This window comes from Psittacula echo (genome assembly GCF_963264785.1).
Source record: "Psittacula echo genome assembly, chromosome: 1".
Lineage (NCBI taxonomy): Eukaryota > Metazoa > Chordata > Aves > Psittaciformes > Psittacidae > Psittacula > Psittacula echo.
Window position 1 is genome coordinate 55,885,599 of NC_137735.1, and position 18,065 is coordinate 55,903,663.

Consider the following 18,065-nt stretch of genomic DNA (forward strand, 5'->3'; position numbering starts at 1 on the left):
GTACAATCGTAGAATAATTTGGGTTGGAAGGGACCCTCAGAGGACATCTAGTCCAACCTCCCTGCAATGAGCAGGAACATCTTCAGCTAGATCAGGTTGCCCAGAACCACATCCAATCTGAATGTGTCCAGGGATGGCGCATCCACCACCTCTATGGGCAACCTGCACCAGTGTTTCACCACACTCGTAAAAAATTTTCTCCCCTCTAGCCTGAATCTCCCCTCTTTTAGTTTAAAACTACTACACCTCATCCTATCACAACAGGTCCTGCTAAAAAGTCTTTCCCCATATTTCTTATAGGCCCCTTTTAAGTAATGAAAGGCTGCAATAAAGATGTGAGAATGGGTGAATGGGCATCCCAGCTACTCACACCAGGGAGATGTTGTGATTTCAACCCTGAGGGGCCAGGATGCAATAACCCCACTGAGATTCGTTTCTCAAACTTCCTGTTATTTGTTCTTCCACCTGCATCTCCCTTCCTGGGTGTTGTTGAGTGTAAGTTGTACCACACACACCCTCAGACTGAGTGAGACAGTTTCAGAGGTAATGTCTAAGCAATAGTCTGGTAGGTTGCTGAAAATACAGCAAACTCAGACCCCGTGTGTATTTCTTATTGAGGGGGTAAGAGGAGGGTTTTGTTTACAACTGCCCCTGTTCCTGACAGATGTATCTTATTTTTGACTTGAGTGGTAATGACTATGACTTGGTGCAGAGCAGTGCTCTGGTTTTGATATTTTCTGTGGTTGAAAGATCAGCTGAAGGATATAAAAGGCAGTGGCTTCAATGACTAGACAGAAATGATGAGAAATTTTTGTCTTCAATGAGTTTCCCATTATGTGTCAATTTTTTATTTTTTTTTTTAATAAATTGTAGAGGAAAGCCAAATCTAATGGACATGGGATCCCTGATGATCAAACCAGTGCAACGGGTGATGAAATACCCCTTGTTACTCTGTGAACTCTTGAATGCTACTCCTGCTTCTCACCCTGACCACAAGGTGCTACAAGATGCCCTTTCTGCTCTGAAAAACATAAATGTGAACATTAATGAACTTAAAAGGAGGAAAGACTTAGGTAAGAAAAAGGAACATCAAGTTCTTCTGTCTTTATAGGTTTGGGCTGGCGATTATGAGAGAGGTTTCAACTCCAGTCATATCACTACAACAGTTTTGGCTGGTGCTACCCAACTTGTGTAGTATGCTGGGTTTCAAGAGTGTAACAGATGCCTTAATGTTACTTGTCCTTAGCCAGCTATGTTATCTGACTAGTAACTTCAGAAGCATGAAAATGATTAAACAATTCATGTTATAGCCATGTTCATTGTCCAGAATACAATTGCAAACACTGGTAATAATTAAGATGCACTAATAGCAATGTCTTAAAGATTTGCAGTGTTGAAGCCCTAACTTCACTCTTCCCAAGGCTAGCATTGATAACAGAGTTTTCATCATCTCAAGCATTTTCACACAAGATTACAGCAAGTGACATCAAAGTGTCTGCTCTCAAATGGTTTCATATTTGTGTGCCTATCTCTGTGAAAAGACCTGTGAATACAGATTATTAGTGTCATGAAATCCTCTATCTGCAGTGCTGAAGTATAAGAGGAGTGATGATGATGAAACTCTTAAAGAAAAGTTTTCCCGACTGAATATCCACTCTATTAGCAAGAAATCCAAGAGGGTTACCAGCCACCTGAAAATACTGACGGGGGGAGAACCTCAGGTACTCATCCAACTGCAGATTTGCATTGACAGCTTCAGTTCTGCTTTTGCACTGGGCTTTTTTTAAAGAACATGTTGGAAATGGCGTTTGTGGTGTTGCTTTTTTTTTCTGCATCATTTATAAAGTCATTTTCTGATTGTCACAGAAGACAGGAAAGATCTTTGCAACTGAAATAGAAAATAACATAATGTGTTCCCCACCTTTTCCTTTTTTATCTCAGAGTTTCTCAGACTTCTGATCTTCAGCAGAGAGGAAGTGACTGGTAGTTTTGTGAAGCTCAGCCTGAGATCAGTGCTTTGCAGGATAGACTGGCAATCGTTATTGTTGGTGCTGAGACTGCATTCAGTCCACCTTGCTCTACGTTGTAACATTCAGGTTCTGAACCCACCAAAGAAGATGAGCAATACTTCTGATTAGGAAAGGCCCGGGTGTTTGCCTCTCTGTGTGTAAGGATATGGAACCATTGAAAACTACCAGAGGCAAAGAACTCTGTGATAAGACTGAGGGGTGCTGGTTGCCAAAAGTAAAATGCTCCTTCATAATTTTGAGGTTGTAATTCAAAACCTAGCAGGATAAACATTTTCAGGAAAGCTTAAATCTAAGTCGCAAAGAAAATCAATTACAACTGACCTTGAAAATGATATCCAGTGCACTTCGCTGCATGAGATGGCTGATTATACAAGATCAGTTGCCTTTCTAGATATGACTTTACAAGATGTGCTGTTTTTTCCTGTTTTGTTTTTTATCAGTGTTTTCCCCCCTTCTCTGATGCAAACTACCCACATATATATTTTCTGTTCATTTATTTGTACGGTGGGAATTTTTGTATTCAGAATGGGACATGAGCAAGGCTACAAAATCTGAGAAAAACGGGGAATTAAATTCAGTTAAGAGGAGCTGTGATTTTTCTTTCTTTCTTTCTTTTTCATGAGAAGCTTCTGTTTTATGCTTTGGGTTTTGTTTTGTTTTGTTTTGTTTTTAATTAAGCTTAAAACATTTGAGAATAATTTGTGAATCAGGATACATCTGTTAAATATTCAGCCCTCTGTCCTGCATAATTAGACTGAGAAAGTTCCCCATTCACATCTCTGAAACACACTGTGACCACTGAAAACAAGACTTGATATTTCTCAAATTCCCCAAATAAAAGGTAGGCAGAAATAAACGTATTTTCACGGTTTTTTCAGCTAGCATAAAAAAGTAGTACAAGCCCATTTCCAGCTGCTGAGGTTTCGTTGCTCTAGAGGTAACAGCTCCATCTACAGCGCGCCGGGGGGAAATCTCTCCATCACCCACACATAAGCACCCAGAGAAGCAATGCCATGACATAAAAATATCTGAAACAATTTTCACCATTCTTTCCTCAAATTGAGCAATAACATACAGAAAATGAGGAGTTTTATTAGTAAATGTAGGTGTGCTTTTAATAAAGCAACTCCCTGCTTCCACAAGGATTAAAAATAAAACTCTCAGTCATGTTGCCCTGTGCCTTTGGCTTTTCTTGGATTAAAATTGGAGCTTGGAAGAATTAGGGGCCAATCATTCTGTTTTCAAAAGGAGGAGTACAGGGAGGGTTTGGGTTTTTTCCAGCAGTGCTCTGGATGTTTCTTTCATTAGCCAGACTCTTTCGGGCTGCCAAAATAACAGTGCAAATATCTATTTTAGGTGAAAGATCAAACTTTTAATAAGGAAGAAAAGTTGTTCCGAAGTTTAGAGAAGACCGTGAAACTGTGTGTGAAGAACATGTCACTCTTCTCACAACATCTACAGGTAGGTACAGGCCTTTTTGAAATCTGTGGCAACAAGCCATGTCCGTGACCAGTTTAACACTGGTTAGGCGCCACCAAATTACAAGTAGGCATACCTACATAACAATGTTAAATAAATGAGCTGTGCTGCTGCTGCATTACTGACCCCATGGCAAAGAAGTTTTGAAGCCCACAGTTCTCCATTCTTCCTCTTAGAAAAGCAGGCTCTGTGGAGACCCATGGCTGCAGAGCAGAAAAGAAGATGCTGTCTGGTGGCAGTTATGGCTTTCAATCACTGTGAAGCTGTCATATGGGTCATGCACCTCTGCTGCAGTGGTGCACCAACTCCTCAGTAAAAATGGAAGAACTGAGATGCAGCCACATGAATTAAAATGTCCTAAAATACATGTTTCAGCTGTGAGGACTCCTTTTATTCTGTTGCTAGGTTGTGTTGAGGACTAGCATTAGATGTACAGAATTCTCAAGCCCAGTAAAAGTCTTTGCTTTTATCCTCTCCAAGAATGTGGGTTGGCTTCTAATTTAGCAACACTTCCCCTCTCGTGGAAAACTTACCAACTCTGTAGATGGCATGAGGCCCTTCAAAGTGTAAGTGTGCCCAAACTGGACATGCAGGTTGCTTGAGAGGTAGGTAAGATCAATAGCCAGCTGCCAGAGCTTATAGCAAATGCATGTTGTTTTGGTTCAGCAAACAGGGAAAGGCCAGTGAGGTTAGCCAACAAAGGTTGTTGCCTTGAACAGTGCTAACAGTTCCTTATTCAAACAGATGCATACTTCATTAAGATTAAAATTCAGAGTAAGTGAAATAAATACACCACTGTAGTCCTACTTAGTCCTCCAAAAGAGGCCTTTGAGGGTGCATGGTCTTGACCTAGATTCTTTCTGAGGAGTAGCCAAATTCCAGCAGGACATTTATGAGGTTGGGGCATATTTTTTTCAGTTGAACATTAACTACTTGATTCTTAAATAGTTTACATGAAAATAGACAAAACACAGGAAAATATTATCACAGTAAACAATTCCACAATGGCTGGAAACTGCACAGCAACTGCATGGGTGCCAGAGATGGAAAATATTTCTGATTCCATCAGTATTATGGCAGCATTTGCATGAGTGAATGAAGTATATTAAAACAGATCATAAGAGTTTCATCTTCCTACCACCTTCTTGATTAGGATTCTATACATCTGGCTGCACAGAATATAACTGGTCTTCAGGAAATCTTGCAAGACAAAGATGATGAAGTCAACAACTGCTTGAAAACAAGGAACAACAGTACAAATCTCTGCAAAGACCTGGTAAGTTTATGCAATGTCCAGCATTATCCAGCTATTTGTATGTGTGAGAAAACAGGTGGTCTATGTAAGGAAGACTAGGACAGAAAAGAGCAAAAAACCTTAGGTGTCCTTTGGAAAAGATGAGTGATTTTTTTGGCTGAGTTCCTGTAAGAAACAAGATAAAATTCAGTGCACTGGGTTTTCCTTTGAAGAAAACTTATCAAGCTAAATTCCTGAGTTTAAATGAAAATCTTTACGCTAAATTTGCATGTTTCACCTGAGCTTCAGACAAGAGCAGCAGATCTTTACTTTGCTACTTTTGTTACCAACAGTTGTAGTTTTAGATTGACATTTGTGATCTTTGTTGTGCTCATGAACAGGCTCCTGAAATCAGAGATCTGTGCAAATCTCAGCTTTATTACATTTTCAAGTAAGTTACTATCCTTCATGTAGGAAAACCATGAAAATTCTGAATATAGCCCATAAGAATTACATAGCAATTAAAAAAAACCCAACAAAGTAATAGTTTTTCCACTAGTCATTGCTTTCAGGGTTCAAATGAACTCTAATGCCTGGCTCTACTAAGATAGAATCATAGAATAGTTAGGGCTGGAAAGGACCTTAAGATCATCTAGTTCCAACCCTCCTGCCATGGGCAGGGACACCTCACACTAAACCATGTCACCCAAGGCTCTGTCCAACCTGGCCCTGAACACTGCCAAGGATGGAGCATTCACAACTTCCCTGGGCAACCCATTCCAGTGCCTCACCACCCTCACAGTAAAGAATTTCTTCCTTATATCCAATCTAAACTTCCCCTGTTTAAGTTTTAACCCGTTACCCCTTGTCCTATCACTACAGTCCCTGATGAATAGTCCCTCCCCAGCATCCTTGTAAGCCCCCCTTGAGATACTGGAAGGCTGCTATGAGGTCTCCACGCAGCCTTTTCTTCTCCAGGCTGAACAGCCCCAGGTTTCTCAGCCTGTCTCCATACAGGAGGTGTTCCAGTCCCCTGATCATCCTCGTGGCCCTCCTCTGGACTTGTTCCAACAGTTCCATGTCCTTTTTATGTTGAGGACACCAAAACTGCACACAATACTCCAAGTGAGGTCTCATGAGAGCAGAGTAGAGGGGCAGGATCACCTCCTTCGACCTGCTGGTCATGCTCCTTTTGATGCAGCCCAGGATACGGTTGGCTTTCTGTGCTGCGAGTGCACACTGAAGCCAGCTCATGTTCATTTTCCCATCGACCAACACCCCCAAGTCCTTCTCCGCAGGGCTGCTCTGAATCTCTTCTCTGCCCAGCCTGTAGCTGTGCCTGGGATTGCTCCAACCCAGGTGTAGGACCTTGCACTTGGCATGGTTAAACTTCCTAAGGTTGGCATCAGCCCACCTCACAAGCGTGTCAATATCCCTCTGGATGGCATCCCTTCCCTCTGGCTTATCAACGGAACCACACAGCTTGGTGTCATCAGCAAACATGCTGAGGGCGCACTCAATCCCACTGTCCATGTCACCGACAAAGATGTTGAACCAGACCGGTCCCAACACCGATCCCTGAGGGACACCACTCGTTACTGGTCTCCAGCTGGACATTGAGCCATTGACCACAACTCTTTGCGTGTGGCCATCCAGCCAGTTCTTTATCCACTGAGTGGTCCACCCATCAAATTGATGTCTCTCCAATTTAGAGACAAGGATGTCGTGTGGCACAGTGTCGAACGCTTTGCACAAGTCCAGGTAGATGACATCAACTGCTCTACCCCTGTCCGTCAGTTCTGTAGCCCCATCATAGAAGGCCACCATATTGGTCAGGCAGGATTTCCCCTTAGTGAAGCCATGATGGCTGTGTCCTGGGTTCAGCAGCAGCAGTCAGTTTTTCTCCTTCTTAGTAGCTGGTGCAGCACTGTGATTTTGACTTTCGGCCTGGGAATAATACTGATAAAGCCGATGTTTTCAGTTGCTGGTCAGAATGTTTACCCTGACCAAGGACTTTGTGAGTCTCATGCTCTGCCAGGAAGGAGGAGAAGCCGGGAGGAAGCGGGGACAGGACACCTGACCCAAACTAGCCAAAGAGGTATTCCATACCATAGCACGTCATGCCCGGGGATGTAACTGGGAGTTACCCGGAAGGGCACGTCCTCTTCTCTGTCGGGCTCATTTCTGGCGGGCGGTTTTGTATTCTCTTCTTGTTATTTCTCCTATCATTATTATTATTGGTGGCAGCAGTAGTGATTTGTGTTATACCTTAGTTACTGGACTGTTTTTATCTCAACCCGTGGGAGTTACATTCTTTCGATTCTCCTCCCCGTCCCTTCGGGCGGGGGGGGGAGGGGGGGGTAGAAACTGCGTGGCTGACTTGCCGACTGGCTTAAACCACAACAGGCTGTCACCAACCACCTCCTTGTTTTTCATGTGCCTTAGCATGCCTGCCAGGAGAATCTGCTCCAAGAGTTTGCCAGGCACAGAGGTGAGACTGACTGGTCTGTAATTCCCCGGGTCATCCATTTTCCCCTTCTTGAAAATGGGGGTTATATTTCCCTTTTTCCAGTCGTCAGGAACTTCACCTGACTGCCATGATCTTTCAAATATGATGGCCAGTGGCTTAGCAACTTCATTCGCCAGCTCCTTCAGGACCCACAGATGGATTTCATCAGGTTCCATGGACTTGTGTACGTTTAAGTTTTTAAGATGGTCTCGAACCAGATCCTCTCCTACAGTGGGCCTAAGTTCTTCATTCTCACAGTCCCTGTGTTCGCCTTCCAAGACTTGGGTGTTGCAGTCAGAGCCTTTGCCAGTGAAGACAGAGGCAAAGAAGTCATTAAGAACCTCAGCCTTCTCCAAATCCAGGGTAGCCAGTTCTCCTGATAGCTTCCGGAGAGGGCCCATGTTGTCCCTAATCTGTCTTTTATTTGCAATGTAACTATAGAATCTCTTTCTGTTATCTTTCACATCCCTAGCCAAGTTTAATTCTAACTGGGCCTTAGCTTTCCTAACCTGGTCCCTAACTTCCTGGACAACATCCCTGTATTCTTCCCAGGCCGCCTGTCCTTGCTTCCACCTTCTATAAGCCTCTTTTTTTCCTTCGAAGTTTCCTCAGCAGCTTCTTATCCATCCAAGGAGGTCTCCTGGCCCTCCTGCTGCACTTCCTTCTAGTTGGGATGCAACACTCCTGAGCTTGGAGCAGGTGATCCTTGAATAACAACCAACAGTCTTGGGCCCCCCTGCCCTCTAGGGCTGTATCCCATGGAACCTTACTAAGCAGGTTCCTGAAGAGGCCAAAGTCTGCTCTCTTGAAGCCCAGGGCAGTGAGCTTGCTGCACGCTCTTCTCACTGTCCTGAGGATCTCGAACTCGACCATCTCATGATCGCTGCATCCAAGGCTGCCCTGGAGCGTCCCATTTCCAACCAGCCCTTCCCTGTTGGTGAGCACAAGGTCAAGCGTGGCCCCTCTCCTTGTCAGCTCCTCTATTACTTGCAGAAGGGAGTTGTCTTCCACACAATCGAGGAACCTCCTGGATTGCTTGTGCTGGGCCGTACCATCCCTCCAACAGATGTCAGGGTGGTTGAAGTCCCCTAAAACATCTCTTCGATATGGGGCAGCTGCTCAAGCTGGAAAAATTCAGAGATGAAAGTTTTCTTACACTTTCCTAGTTTTTTTCAGAGTAAAAAGTAGCCATCCAGTCCTTTCCAAAATACTGGAAACGGAGTCTGCCAAGAAACTGAAGAATATTGTGTCCAGTTCTGGGCCCCTCAGTTCAAGAAGGACAGGGACCTGCTGGAGAGAGTCCAGCGCAGGGCGACAAAGATGATTAAGGGAGTGGAGCATCTCCCTTATGAGGAAAGGCTGAGGGAGCTGGGTCTCTATAGTTTGGAGAAGAGGAGACTGAGGGGTGACCTTATTAGTGTATATAAATATATAAAGGGGGAGTGTCACGAGGATGGAGCCAGGCTCTTCTCAATGGCAAACAATGATAAGACAAGGGGTAATGGGTATAAACTGGAACACAAGAGGTTCCACTTAAACTTGAGAAGAAACTTCTTCTCAGTGAGGGTGACAGAACATTGGAACAGGCTGCCCAGGGAGGTTGTGGAGTCTCCTTCTCTGGAGACATTCAAAACCCGCCTGGACACATTCCTGTGTAACCTTATCTAGGTGTTCCTGCTCTGGCAGGGGGATTGGACTAGATGATCTTTTGAGGTCCCTTCCAATCTCTAACATACTGTGATACTGTGATACTGTGATCTTTGACACGCCACATCCTCCCAGATAATGACAGGGAAGTAAGATGCTGTATTTCCTTTCCCTTGAAGTTTTCACAGATGAAAAGAATCTCAAAAAATAATCACAACAATCAGAAAGATATTTTCAATGTCTTTGCAATGAATGAGTGCATAAAGTACAGAATACTGCCCCTCTGTCATTGCAGTGGTGAATGTGTGTAGTATGGTTGATGCCCCCATGTTCAGAAACATCAAAGAAAAGCAGAGGTAATTCCACGTGCTATTAACCATGTTAATTCCTACTTATTATCTATTTATTTCTGTGTCTTAAGTTTACAAGATCACAAAGATTCTCTATCCTATGTATAAGAGTTTTTTTAAAAGAAGTTTTGTCCTGACATTGCACAATGAGTAGATGTTCTCACTGAATAACCCATAGTGTTCTTCACATGTTTTCCTGAAAGGCTATTATCAATGGAGATCTCAGCAGTGAGCTTAGGTTATTATTCTTTTTTCCCTTTGTGCATTTGTCAATAATGAATACCTTCCTCTCTCATTATATTTTAGTGAAAATTTTAGGACAGAAATCCACAATAGCCTCTTCTCTTCCAGAAATCAGCAGTCTGGAAAAACAGTTTTCTTAATGCATCAATCAAAAATTTGCTAAACACAGCCCAGTTTTTCAGGTAGAAATAAAGGGGCTATCTAGCAAGTATACATCATCTTGGCCTTGGGAGAGCAATTGTGGTGCCAAAATGGATCTGTCCTCAACAGTGCTGTGTTATGGAGGGTAGAGGGACAGACGCTCTTTTATTCTCACATTCCACCCATCAGCTTAATTCACATAGAATGTGCAAGAGCTTTAATATGATGATGAATTTTACTCGCTACAAGGCTGTGCTGTATTTGAACAAGTGACTTACAAAAATAAATTTTATTTCATGCAATATTAATCCCTTGAGACAATTAGAGACTAATGGAAAAGTCTGAGACTTTGTTTTTTTTACCAGGTGTCTAATTTTGTTGATTACTGGAGATAAAACCAACAAGCATAACATAATTTAATCAAATCAACTGATTGTTTGTGTTTGCTTAAACAGGAATTGAGTTACAGCTGTCTCCAGGAAAAAAAAAAAAGGGGAAAAAAAAGAAAGCTACTACATGACTGACATTTAACAAGACTCCATTGCCTCTAGACCGTACACTGGCATGGGCCTTCCACTTACAGAAAGCCCACTTTTATTGCACAACTTCACTTATACTTGCCCAGTTTTTCCTCAGTGGGAACACAATGAGGGCCACACCACAGGCTGCATGCTCCAAGGGACCATAATGATTACTAGACATTTTAAGCTACAAAACTGTTACCTCTCCTTTACAGTGTTATGAAGAAGATTCCAAGTCATGATAGATGGTGCTTGAAGCTGCCTCTAACAGCAGTGCTTTGTGAAGAGTAATTAACAGGTTGCTTGATAGGCTACCATTGGGCTTAACCTTTACTGGGCCTGAAGGAGTGTATGAATAAAGTAATAAGTAGGTGTGTTTTATACCTTTCCAGATGGCTCAGCTGGACAAGCTTGTTTTGACTCCTCTCTCAACACTGCGAGCCTTGTTTTCAGGCCCACAGAAGCTCATCCAAAAGCGCTATGACAAGTTGTTGGACTATAACAGCTACCTTCAGAGGTCAACAGGAGAAGAGCTGGACCTGGCAAAGAAAGACTATGAGGCTCTAAATGCACAGCTAGTGGAAGAACTTCAGGTATTTAACAGAGCAGCCAAAAAAATTGTGCTGAACTGCCTGCAGTGCTTCATCATCCTCCTCAGGAATATTATGTCTGCAGCACTTCAATCAAATTCTGCTGTGGTGGTGCCTGTTCCAGTAAGTAGCTTAGAAACAGGTGTAGCTCTGACTTCATTTGTCTTTTTTCTTTCTGTATGATTTGGCTAGAGTTATGTAGGACACATGCCTACAAACTACACTGATTTTGTTTGTTCTGCTGAGTATAGTTTTGGGGTGTTTTTCCCCTTGCAAGCTCAGCAGAGGTTAAGTTCTGACCTTAAGTTTTGTCAGGCCTGGACTTTTGAATGAGAATGATCCAAATGCAGCTGTTGCAGCTGTTACAGTGATAGTAATGACAAGAACATTACAGTAAGGCAAAAAAGGAGTCAGAGGCTAGCAGTTTAGTCTTTGTTTCTTAGCATCTACCCTGAGTAGCCTGGAAAACACAGGAAGAGAAATTCTAAGAAAGTACATGCACACTCCTGTTGCTGCTAGACCTGCAGAGTCACAGATTACTTCAAAAGCCAAACAAGTTAGCAGATCTGATTAAATAATTTCTATGAAAAGCAAGTTGCTTTTAAGCCCAGTATACTGCAGAAATCTCTAGGCAGTAAGGAATAGCTTTGTCTATGCTGGCATTTTTAAAAAGTTCAAATCATTTCACTTACGTAGCCAAAGGTATTGAAGATGCCTGTGTGAGCTACATAGAAGGGCAGTAGTTGTTCTTCCAGCCCACACTACTCTTTCTGGGCACTGTCATAGAATCATAGAATCAACTAAGTTGGAAAAGACCTTTAAGATCATCATGATAATATCCTGAAGAATGACGTTGAAAAATTATTCTTAATTTGTGTGAAAGTCATATGGTGTTTCGGTTTTGTTGTACTTTTGCCTAAAAGACTTGAACCGCTGGAGAAACGCAGCTGCAACAACACCTTGCGCACATCCAGATCCACTCACCTGAACCAGAGCAAGACTCCATATAGGAAACACATTGTAGTGAGGCAATTCTGGAGTATTGCTTTCCATCAGCCTTGAACACAGCACATTGCAGTCAGGACTAGCTGAAAAATTAAGCAAGCAAGGTCATGATCAAAACATAGAGCTGCACTGTTTAATGGGAAAATGAAGGCTTTTCCTGCATGAAGAAATCGCATCACTGTAATTTGACTATTTCATGTTTTGAAAGCTGTTGTATTGAGCATTGTTTTCTGTGAGGCTCTGCCTACAAAATTACCTTATTTTTCTTTTTTTTCTGTTTACATCAGCAAATACCTTTATGGTTAGCACAAACCAAAAGCACTTACACAGTGCCACAGACAGAGCTTCAGCTTTCCATACAATTTTTAACCTGATGGCAGCTTCCAGTAGCACAAACACACAGCTGTGATGTAAGCTACTCCAAGCCTTACAGCATATTGGCCACTCCTGAGAGCTGCTGAGATGCACATTTGCATCTGAAAGCAGGTGGCTCAGTAGCATAAGAGCAAGGCTGTTCATTTTCATCACTGTTTAGAATATTTTTTAATAATTTAACTTAAATTAGTATGTCTTTTAAATTCAATAATGACCTTTTTTATTTTCCATCTTGTACCTAGCATGCCATGGTCTCTGCAGAAAATAGAAGTAACTTGTCAGATATCCTGGCTCCTAGTGTTCAGCCCATTAAGCCAAATCTGCTCTCTCAAATCTGCTTACCATTTTGTTTGTGAGATCTAACCCACCTTTGTGTTTGCAGCTGTCTTCCACAAGCATCTGTGAAGTGCAGAATCAATTGATGGAAGAGGTTCACAAGCTGAATTTTGTAAAAGAAAACAGCAGTGCCACTTTTATTGAGAGAAAATTGAGCTTGGAAAAAAAGAAAGTTGTCCCTTCTCCAGTGAGTACCATACATCCAAACTGTGCATGATGCATCCTCTTTTGGTCACTTTCGAAACAAATCCATCTTTATGCCACCTAGAGGTCTGGGCTTGATGATTTCACTGGGACTCTGAATCAGCTTGTTGTAATTAAGCTGTTCCATTGACCGGTAACTTCTGAAGATCTTCCACTCTGTTTTCATGTTACTAACTTGAAAACCCACTTGAAATTATCTCTGATTATCCTTAGGTCTTCAAGAACATGTTAAAACAAATGTTCTACGTGTAAACTTTGATTATTTCTTTTATTAAATACTCTTACAGTGCATCTTATTCTTCTAATTCAGAACATTTTTTTGCCTCATCCTCAGCTGTGGTTATGTGTAGTGGTGTTTACACACATACTCACACACATACACTCCCATAGCAGAAGGTTCAGAAATTCACCAGGAAATCTGTGTCCCCCTGGTTCCCAATCTTACCAGACACTTCCAGAGCTTTTAGGAGTCTAGTTTGCAGTAAAATAAAAACTCAAGTGCAGTTTGAGTTTTTGGGAGAAGCTGAGGAAGCTGTAGGATTCCTTTTATCATCAGTAAGGCACAGGTGCTTTTGCTCCCATGATGCATTAAGGTCACATTGATGTGCAGCACTTCCCTCCCTCCTCTCTAACCAAAACCTGAGTGAATGTGCTACCAGCAGTTAATAGCACCTTGCCCTTATTTAGCGAGGTAGTTTCACACAAAAAGCAGACTGTTTGGGTACTACTGATTTTATTGTCTCATGCCTTACCATGTAAGGTGTTATGTGACCTTAGCACACCTCAGCTGATTTTTGCATTGTGCTTTTTTTGGCGCTATTACATAGATATTTGATAGGTATATTTTACATATATTACAAGATCATTGCTGCAGGAAAACAATGAAGCTAGTGACAGTTCACATACAGAACACCAGCTCTTTGAGAGCACAGGGCAGACTAAGAGGTCTTTAATTAGTGCAATTCCTATGTTTCTTTAAAATCTGCCCTTTATTGCTCACCTATTAATATAGCAGTTCCACAGGTCATTGCTACATATGCAAAGGAGATTTGGTTACATATAGCTGTGTAAGTAACTCCTTGATTTGCACTTAAAAATGTAGGGTCAGTTGCTGCATGCAACATACACTGTTTTTTATGCACCTGTATTGCTCTAGAAATGGCCTCAGCATTGTTTCCAGTGAATAACTTTCTTTGATTTTAAGCTCGAATCCCTGCGTCAAACAGAAGGCCACAGGTCCAAGCTGCTGTCTACATACAGCACAGAAGTGCTATACCAAGCTAAGCGTAAGTGCAATGCCACACAGGAATTTGATATTGATTTACATGAAGGAGAACTGGTGGCTGTTGTGGAGCAAAAGGACCCCTTCGGAAGTATGAGCAGATGGCTTGTTGACACAGGAAGTAAGTTCTTTGCACAAACATCCCAATAACAGCTTCCCTTTGGGATATTGTTTTCTTTTTATTCTGACCCCATCTGTTTGCCTCTGTCACACTGACAGCTGCATAAAATGGTTGGTTTTGAAATGCTTTTAGCAGTATTTTGCTGTTTGCTTATTTTCTCTCTTTTCATTCTGGTGTCTAGTCCTTAAAGGGTATGTGTATTCCTCCTTCCTGAGGCCTTACAATCCAGCCAAAGTGCAAAAGGACATGTCAGAAACCAGCTTTGGTGATGATGATTTTGATAATATCAGCCTCTTTGTCTCTTCACGGCCCTCTACTGACAGCAGCACAAAAAGTCCGGGGCATGAGAAGAGAGACAGCACCTCGTCTCTTCAATTCTGCAAAAATCCCACAATTAATGGCACAGGGACTGATGCTTTTCAGGATACAGATGATCAGCATGTATGTATGGTACACACTGTGCCTGTCTTCTTGTTCCTATTTCAAATCTAGAATTATAATTTAAATGTTTTCCTTTTACACCAGAAGAACTGGCACTAGTCTGTTAGTATGACATGGGAATTAATTATCCTCTGTTCTTTGCCTTTCTTAAATAGCTACAGGGTAGGAAAAGATAACCAGTTAAACTATGAATCGCAGTCCTTGCTCACAGAATACACACCCCACCTCATGTTCAACACCTCAAGGTTCTCCTATGGAGCAGGTACCTGCCGAATAGCTCAGTTTGGGGGATTTTTTTCACTTACTATTGACAAGAAAGCTGTGGAAATGCTGATCAGCAAGGCACAGAAGTCATAGACAGGTTTCACATTTGAGTACAGGAGCTTCCGGAAAGGTGGTTCGCCCTCAGAAAACCTTGCTGCAAAATTCTCCATCCAGTTCAAGGCTGCTTGGTGTGACAGAAACAGGCACCTGGTGTGAGCTGACAAGCTTACTAGTGTAGTAATGTGATGAGGTTTCAGAGCTTGGTTTGTTCCTCCCCATGCAGAATTTCCCAGATCCTTCAATTTTACTTTTGATTTTGGCCTTGTTCATTGTAGCCTGTCTAGCAACTGCAGACCACATAGTTCTGTACTGGTTTGTATACCTTATTACACATTTTCTGCATACGGAATTCATACTAATACACAATGACAAAGTAAGATGTGGCTACATTTCTGAATTCAGATTTTGGTTTTTGTGGCTTTCCTTTTTCAGACCTTCTATGCTGTTTATGCATTTCAAGCAAGAAATGATCAGGAACTCAGTCTTCAAGAGTACCAGAAAGTTAGGATACTTCAGTTTTCTGACCTGAGTGGCAATAAAGAATGGTGGCTAGCAGAAGCAAAAGGTCAAAAAGGGTATGTACCATCTAATTATCTTGGGAAGATGACATATGCTTAGGAACAGAAAGGCCCATTGAGCCACTTTCCTTGAAGTAGACAGAATAATAATCTATCGTGGTTTGCATCAAGCAAGACAAACTCACAAGTGATTGACAGAAGCCATAGTATCTGGTACAGCCCACAGGTGATACTGAGAACCTCCTTCCTCTAAAAGCCATCACCTTGTCAAGACCTGAGGGAGGAAACACTTCACAGGAAGACTGATTCTGATTAATATCCTGAAGAAGTTGCTTTTCTATTACCCCCTGAAGAAGTTGCTTTTCTATTACCCCATAATTTTCTCTTTTGTCAAAGCATCCTACGTCAAGAGTAAACCTGTAAGTACAAATCACAGCTAAAATTATGTTTTTCTTCCATGATATTTAGCAAACAATATTCAAGATGAAGAGAATTAACCTTGAAAAAGGACAAATTCAGACTTCAGGGATGCTGTAATTCTGCCTTAATTGTTCCTGAACCACTATATCAATGAACGCAGACACTTCTTAAATTTCATGCTTTTTGATTGTCTGTTTTTATCCTCAGCCACTTTTGTGATGAACTTTTTTCTCAGTGGAAATTATTGGAGTGGGTAAAGAAAATGGGCTTTATTTCTGTATGAAACATTTCAACTTAAAACATATGAAATGTAGTGTACCAGTGCCTGGTCCCAAGGCAGAAAGTATATTTAGTTAAATATGGGAATGGGGGCAGGGAAAGAGGGGGCACAAGAAACAGGTACTGTGAAACAAAATTTATAATTTTTAAAATAGTTACAGAACTACTTCGTATGGTAGGAAGCAGTTTGCAACAATATGGAAGTGCCTCAGGTTTGAAATTCCACGTATGTCTCCACACTAACTGCTTTATAGCAAGTAGTGAATTGAAATGTGTTATCAGACTTGGGAAATTTATTAAGATTAAAAAGAAGAAAAGTCAAGCAGTGCCTTTCAATGAATATATGCTGCCTATCTGATTCCTTAGGTCAGATACAGGGATCATAATGTCTGGTGAATAAGCTAGGACTTAAGATTCATTGTTAAGTTCTCTGCCAGAAGAATAAGAAAATCATTATTCCCAAAGTGTCTGACATTAGATTGAACAGTGAAGAATGTATCCACGAGCTGATTCACTGTTTACAGAATTCAGAATCAAAAGCCCTGTATTTTGCTAAAGTATCTTCAAAATGGTCAAGGCTGTTTTAACAAATTAATACAGTTCACATTGCATCCTCAATGAGCATAGAAAACAAAAAATCCCAAGGAAGGATCCGAATGCCAGGTTCATTAGGTTCACCAACTACAGCAATCCTTGAATCAGGACAGTGCCCTACACTTGAATTAGACTGAATAGTGATATAAAAACACCTAGTCATAGAACAACATCTCAGTGCTGTTACCCTCGATAACTGAGTGTTCATCACAGTTTATTTCAGTACAGCAGTGCCTAGGTCATCTTGTGCTAAGCGAGGACCTTCTTGTGCTAAGCATTGCAAAAAGGAAACAAAAAAAAATGACTATGCCTGCAGCAGGTAGTGTGATTGAAGGTAAACTCCTGTCAGGTATTTTCTGTATTGATGCATAATTGCTTATTACTGACTTTTAACATTAAGGAAGAAGAGGGGTGTGTGGTTGCTGATCAAGGGTGTTGTTCTAGATTGTTCTAAAGCCTTTGTGTAAGTTTCTACTTCCTGTAGTTGAAGTGTGGAGCATGAGGATGAAATGATTCAAAACACTTACTTAGATGTGATTGGAAATAACGTGTCAGCAAAGAAAGGATGAGAAAAGCTAGGGCAGTCAATGCAAACAATAGCTTTTGTTACACTAATGAACCCAGTTTCATTTTCTTTAGTGTCCCAAATTTTCATACTATTTTCCAAAGAATGTAAAGAAAGTTCTCAGCCTTGCTCAAAAGGTGAATGCAGTGGATCACAGAGATGAAAACCTGAAATTTGTGCTGGATTAAATCATATGATAGAGAAACCTTTTGCGTCCTCTGAGATGGACATCCAGCAACTGGTTTGTGAAACTCTGAACTATTGCAATCCAATGAGCAGTGACAATAGATAATGCATTATTTTGCCTAATTGTACATCTCTTAATGCACTTACATCTTGCTGTTTCCATAGCAAACAGAAAGGTTCTAATTCATCTTATTAATGGTGTATTCTCTTTTTAAGGAGAACTCTTCCTTTACTTAGATGAAGAAAATAAAACTTTGGAAAGGGAGCATCAGTTTGGAAAAGTGAACTGAAAGACTCTCCCCTCCCAAGCTTGCACTGTTTTGGCTTTTGTATTTTAAGATTACAGGGAAGATGCACATAAGAAACTTCAGTATGTCTTACAATTTAGCATATTTTATTTGGAGATGATCTATACTTTGCAATAGTTGAAACAGTTTTAGAAATGGCTGAATTGTACTTAATAGGCTTAGTGCCATCATGTAAGCACAATGATGACGTTTTGTATTTCATACTGTGAAATTAATTAAGGGTAAGAGTTGGAAAAAAGATTCATGAAGTCCTAAGCTCTGAGAACTCTGTTTGAGTCATAGGGAGAGCTCTGATTTTGAGTGTTTAGTATATTCCGTATGAAAAATCAGGCTCTGTGAAGGTGTCTCAAAGTGTACTCAAAT

The 18,065-nt window shown here is 41.3% G+C and overlaps 1 protein-coding gene across 1 annotated transcript in view; it reads left to right on the top strand.

Moving 5' to 3' along the window:
* The window catches only part of ARHGEF38 (Rho guanine nucleotide exchange factor 38), a gene marked incomplete at its 3' end in the record, with an annotated part of 39,394 nt that extends 23,944 nt beyond the window's left edge, over window positions 1–15,450 (top strand). The window contains exons 6-14 of the mRNA XM_080635576.1: window positions 874–1,073; window positions 1,588–1,721; window positions 3,387–3,491; window positions 4,663–4,785; window positions 10,547–10,867; window positions 12,507–12,647; window positions 13,869–14,067; window positions 14,249–14,508; window positions 15,265–15,450. Coding sequence (XP_080491702.1) covers window positions 874–1,073; window positions 1,588–1,721; window positions 3,387–3,491; window positions 4,663–4,785; window positions 10,547–10,867; window positions 12,507–12,647; window positions 13,869–14,067; window positions 14,249–14,508; window positions 15,265–15,450 — 1,669 coding nt within the window. The remainder of the gene's footprint in view (window positions 1–873; window positions 1,074–1,587; window positions 1,722–3,386; window positions 3,492–4,662; window positions 4,786–10,546; window positions 10,868–12,506; window positions 12,648–13,868; window positions 14,068–14,248; window positions 14,509–15,264) is intronic.
* Between the last annotated feature and the right edge of the window lie 2,615 nt (window positions 15,451–18,065).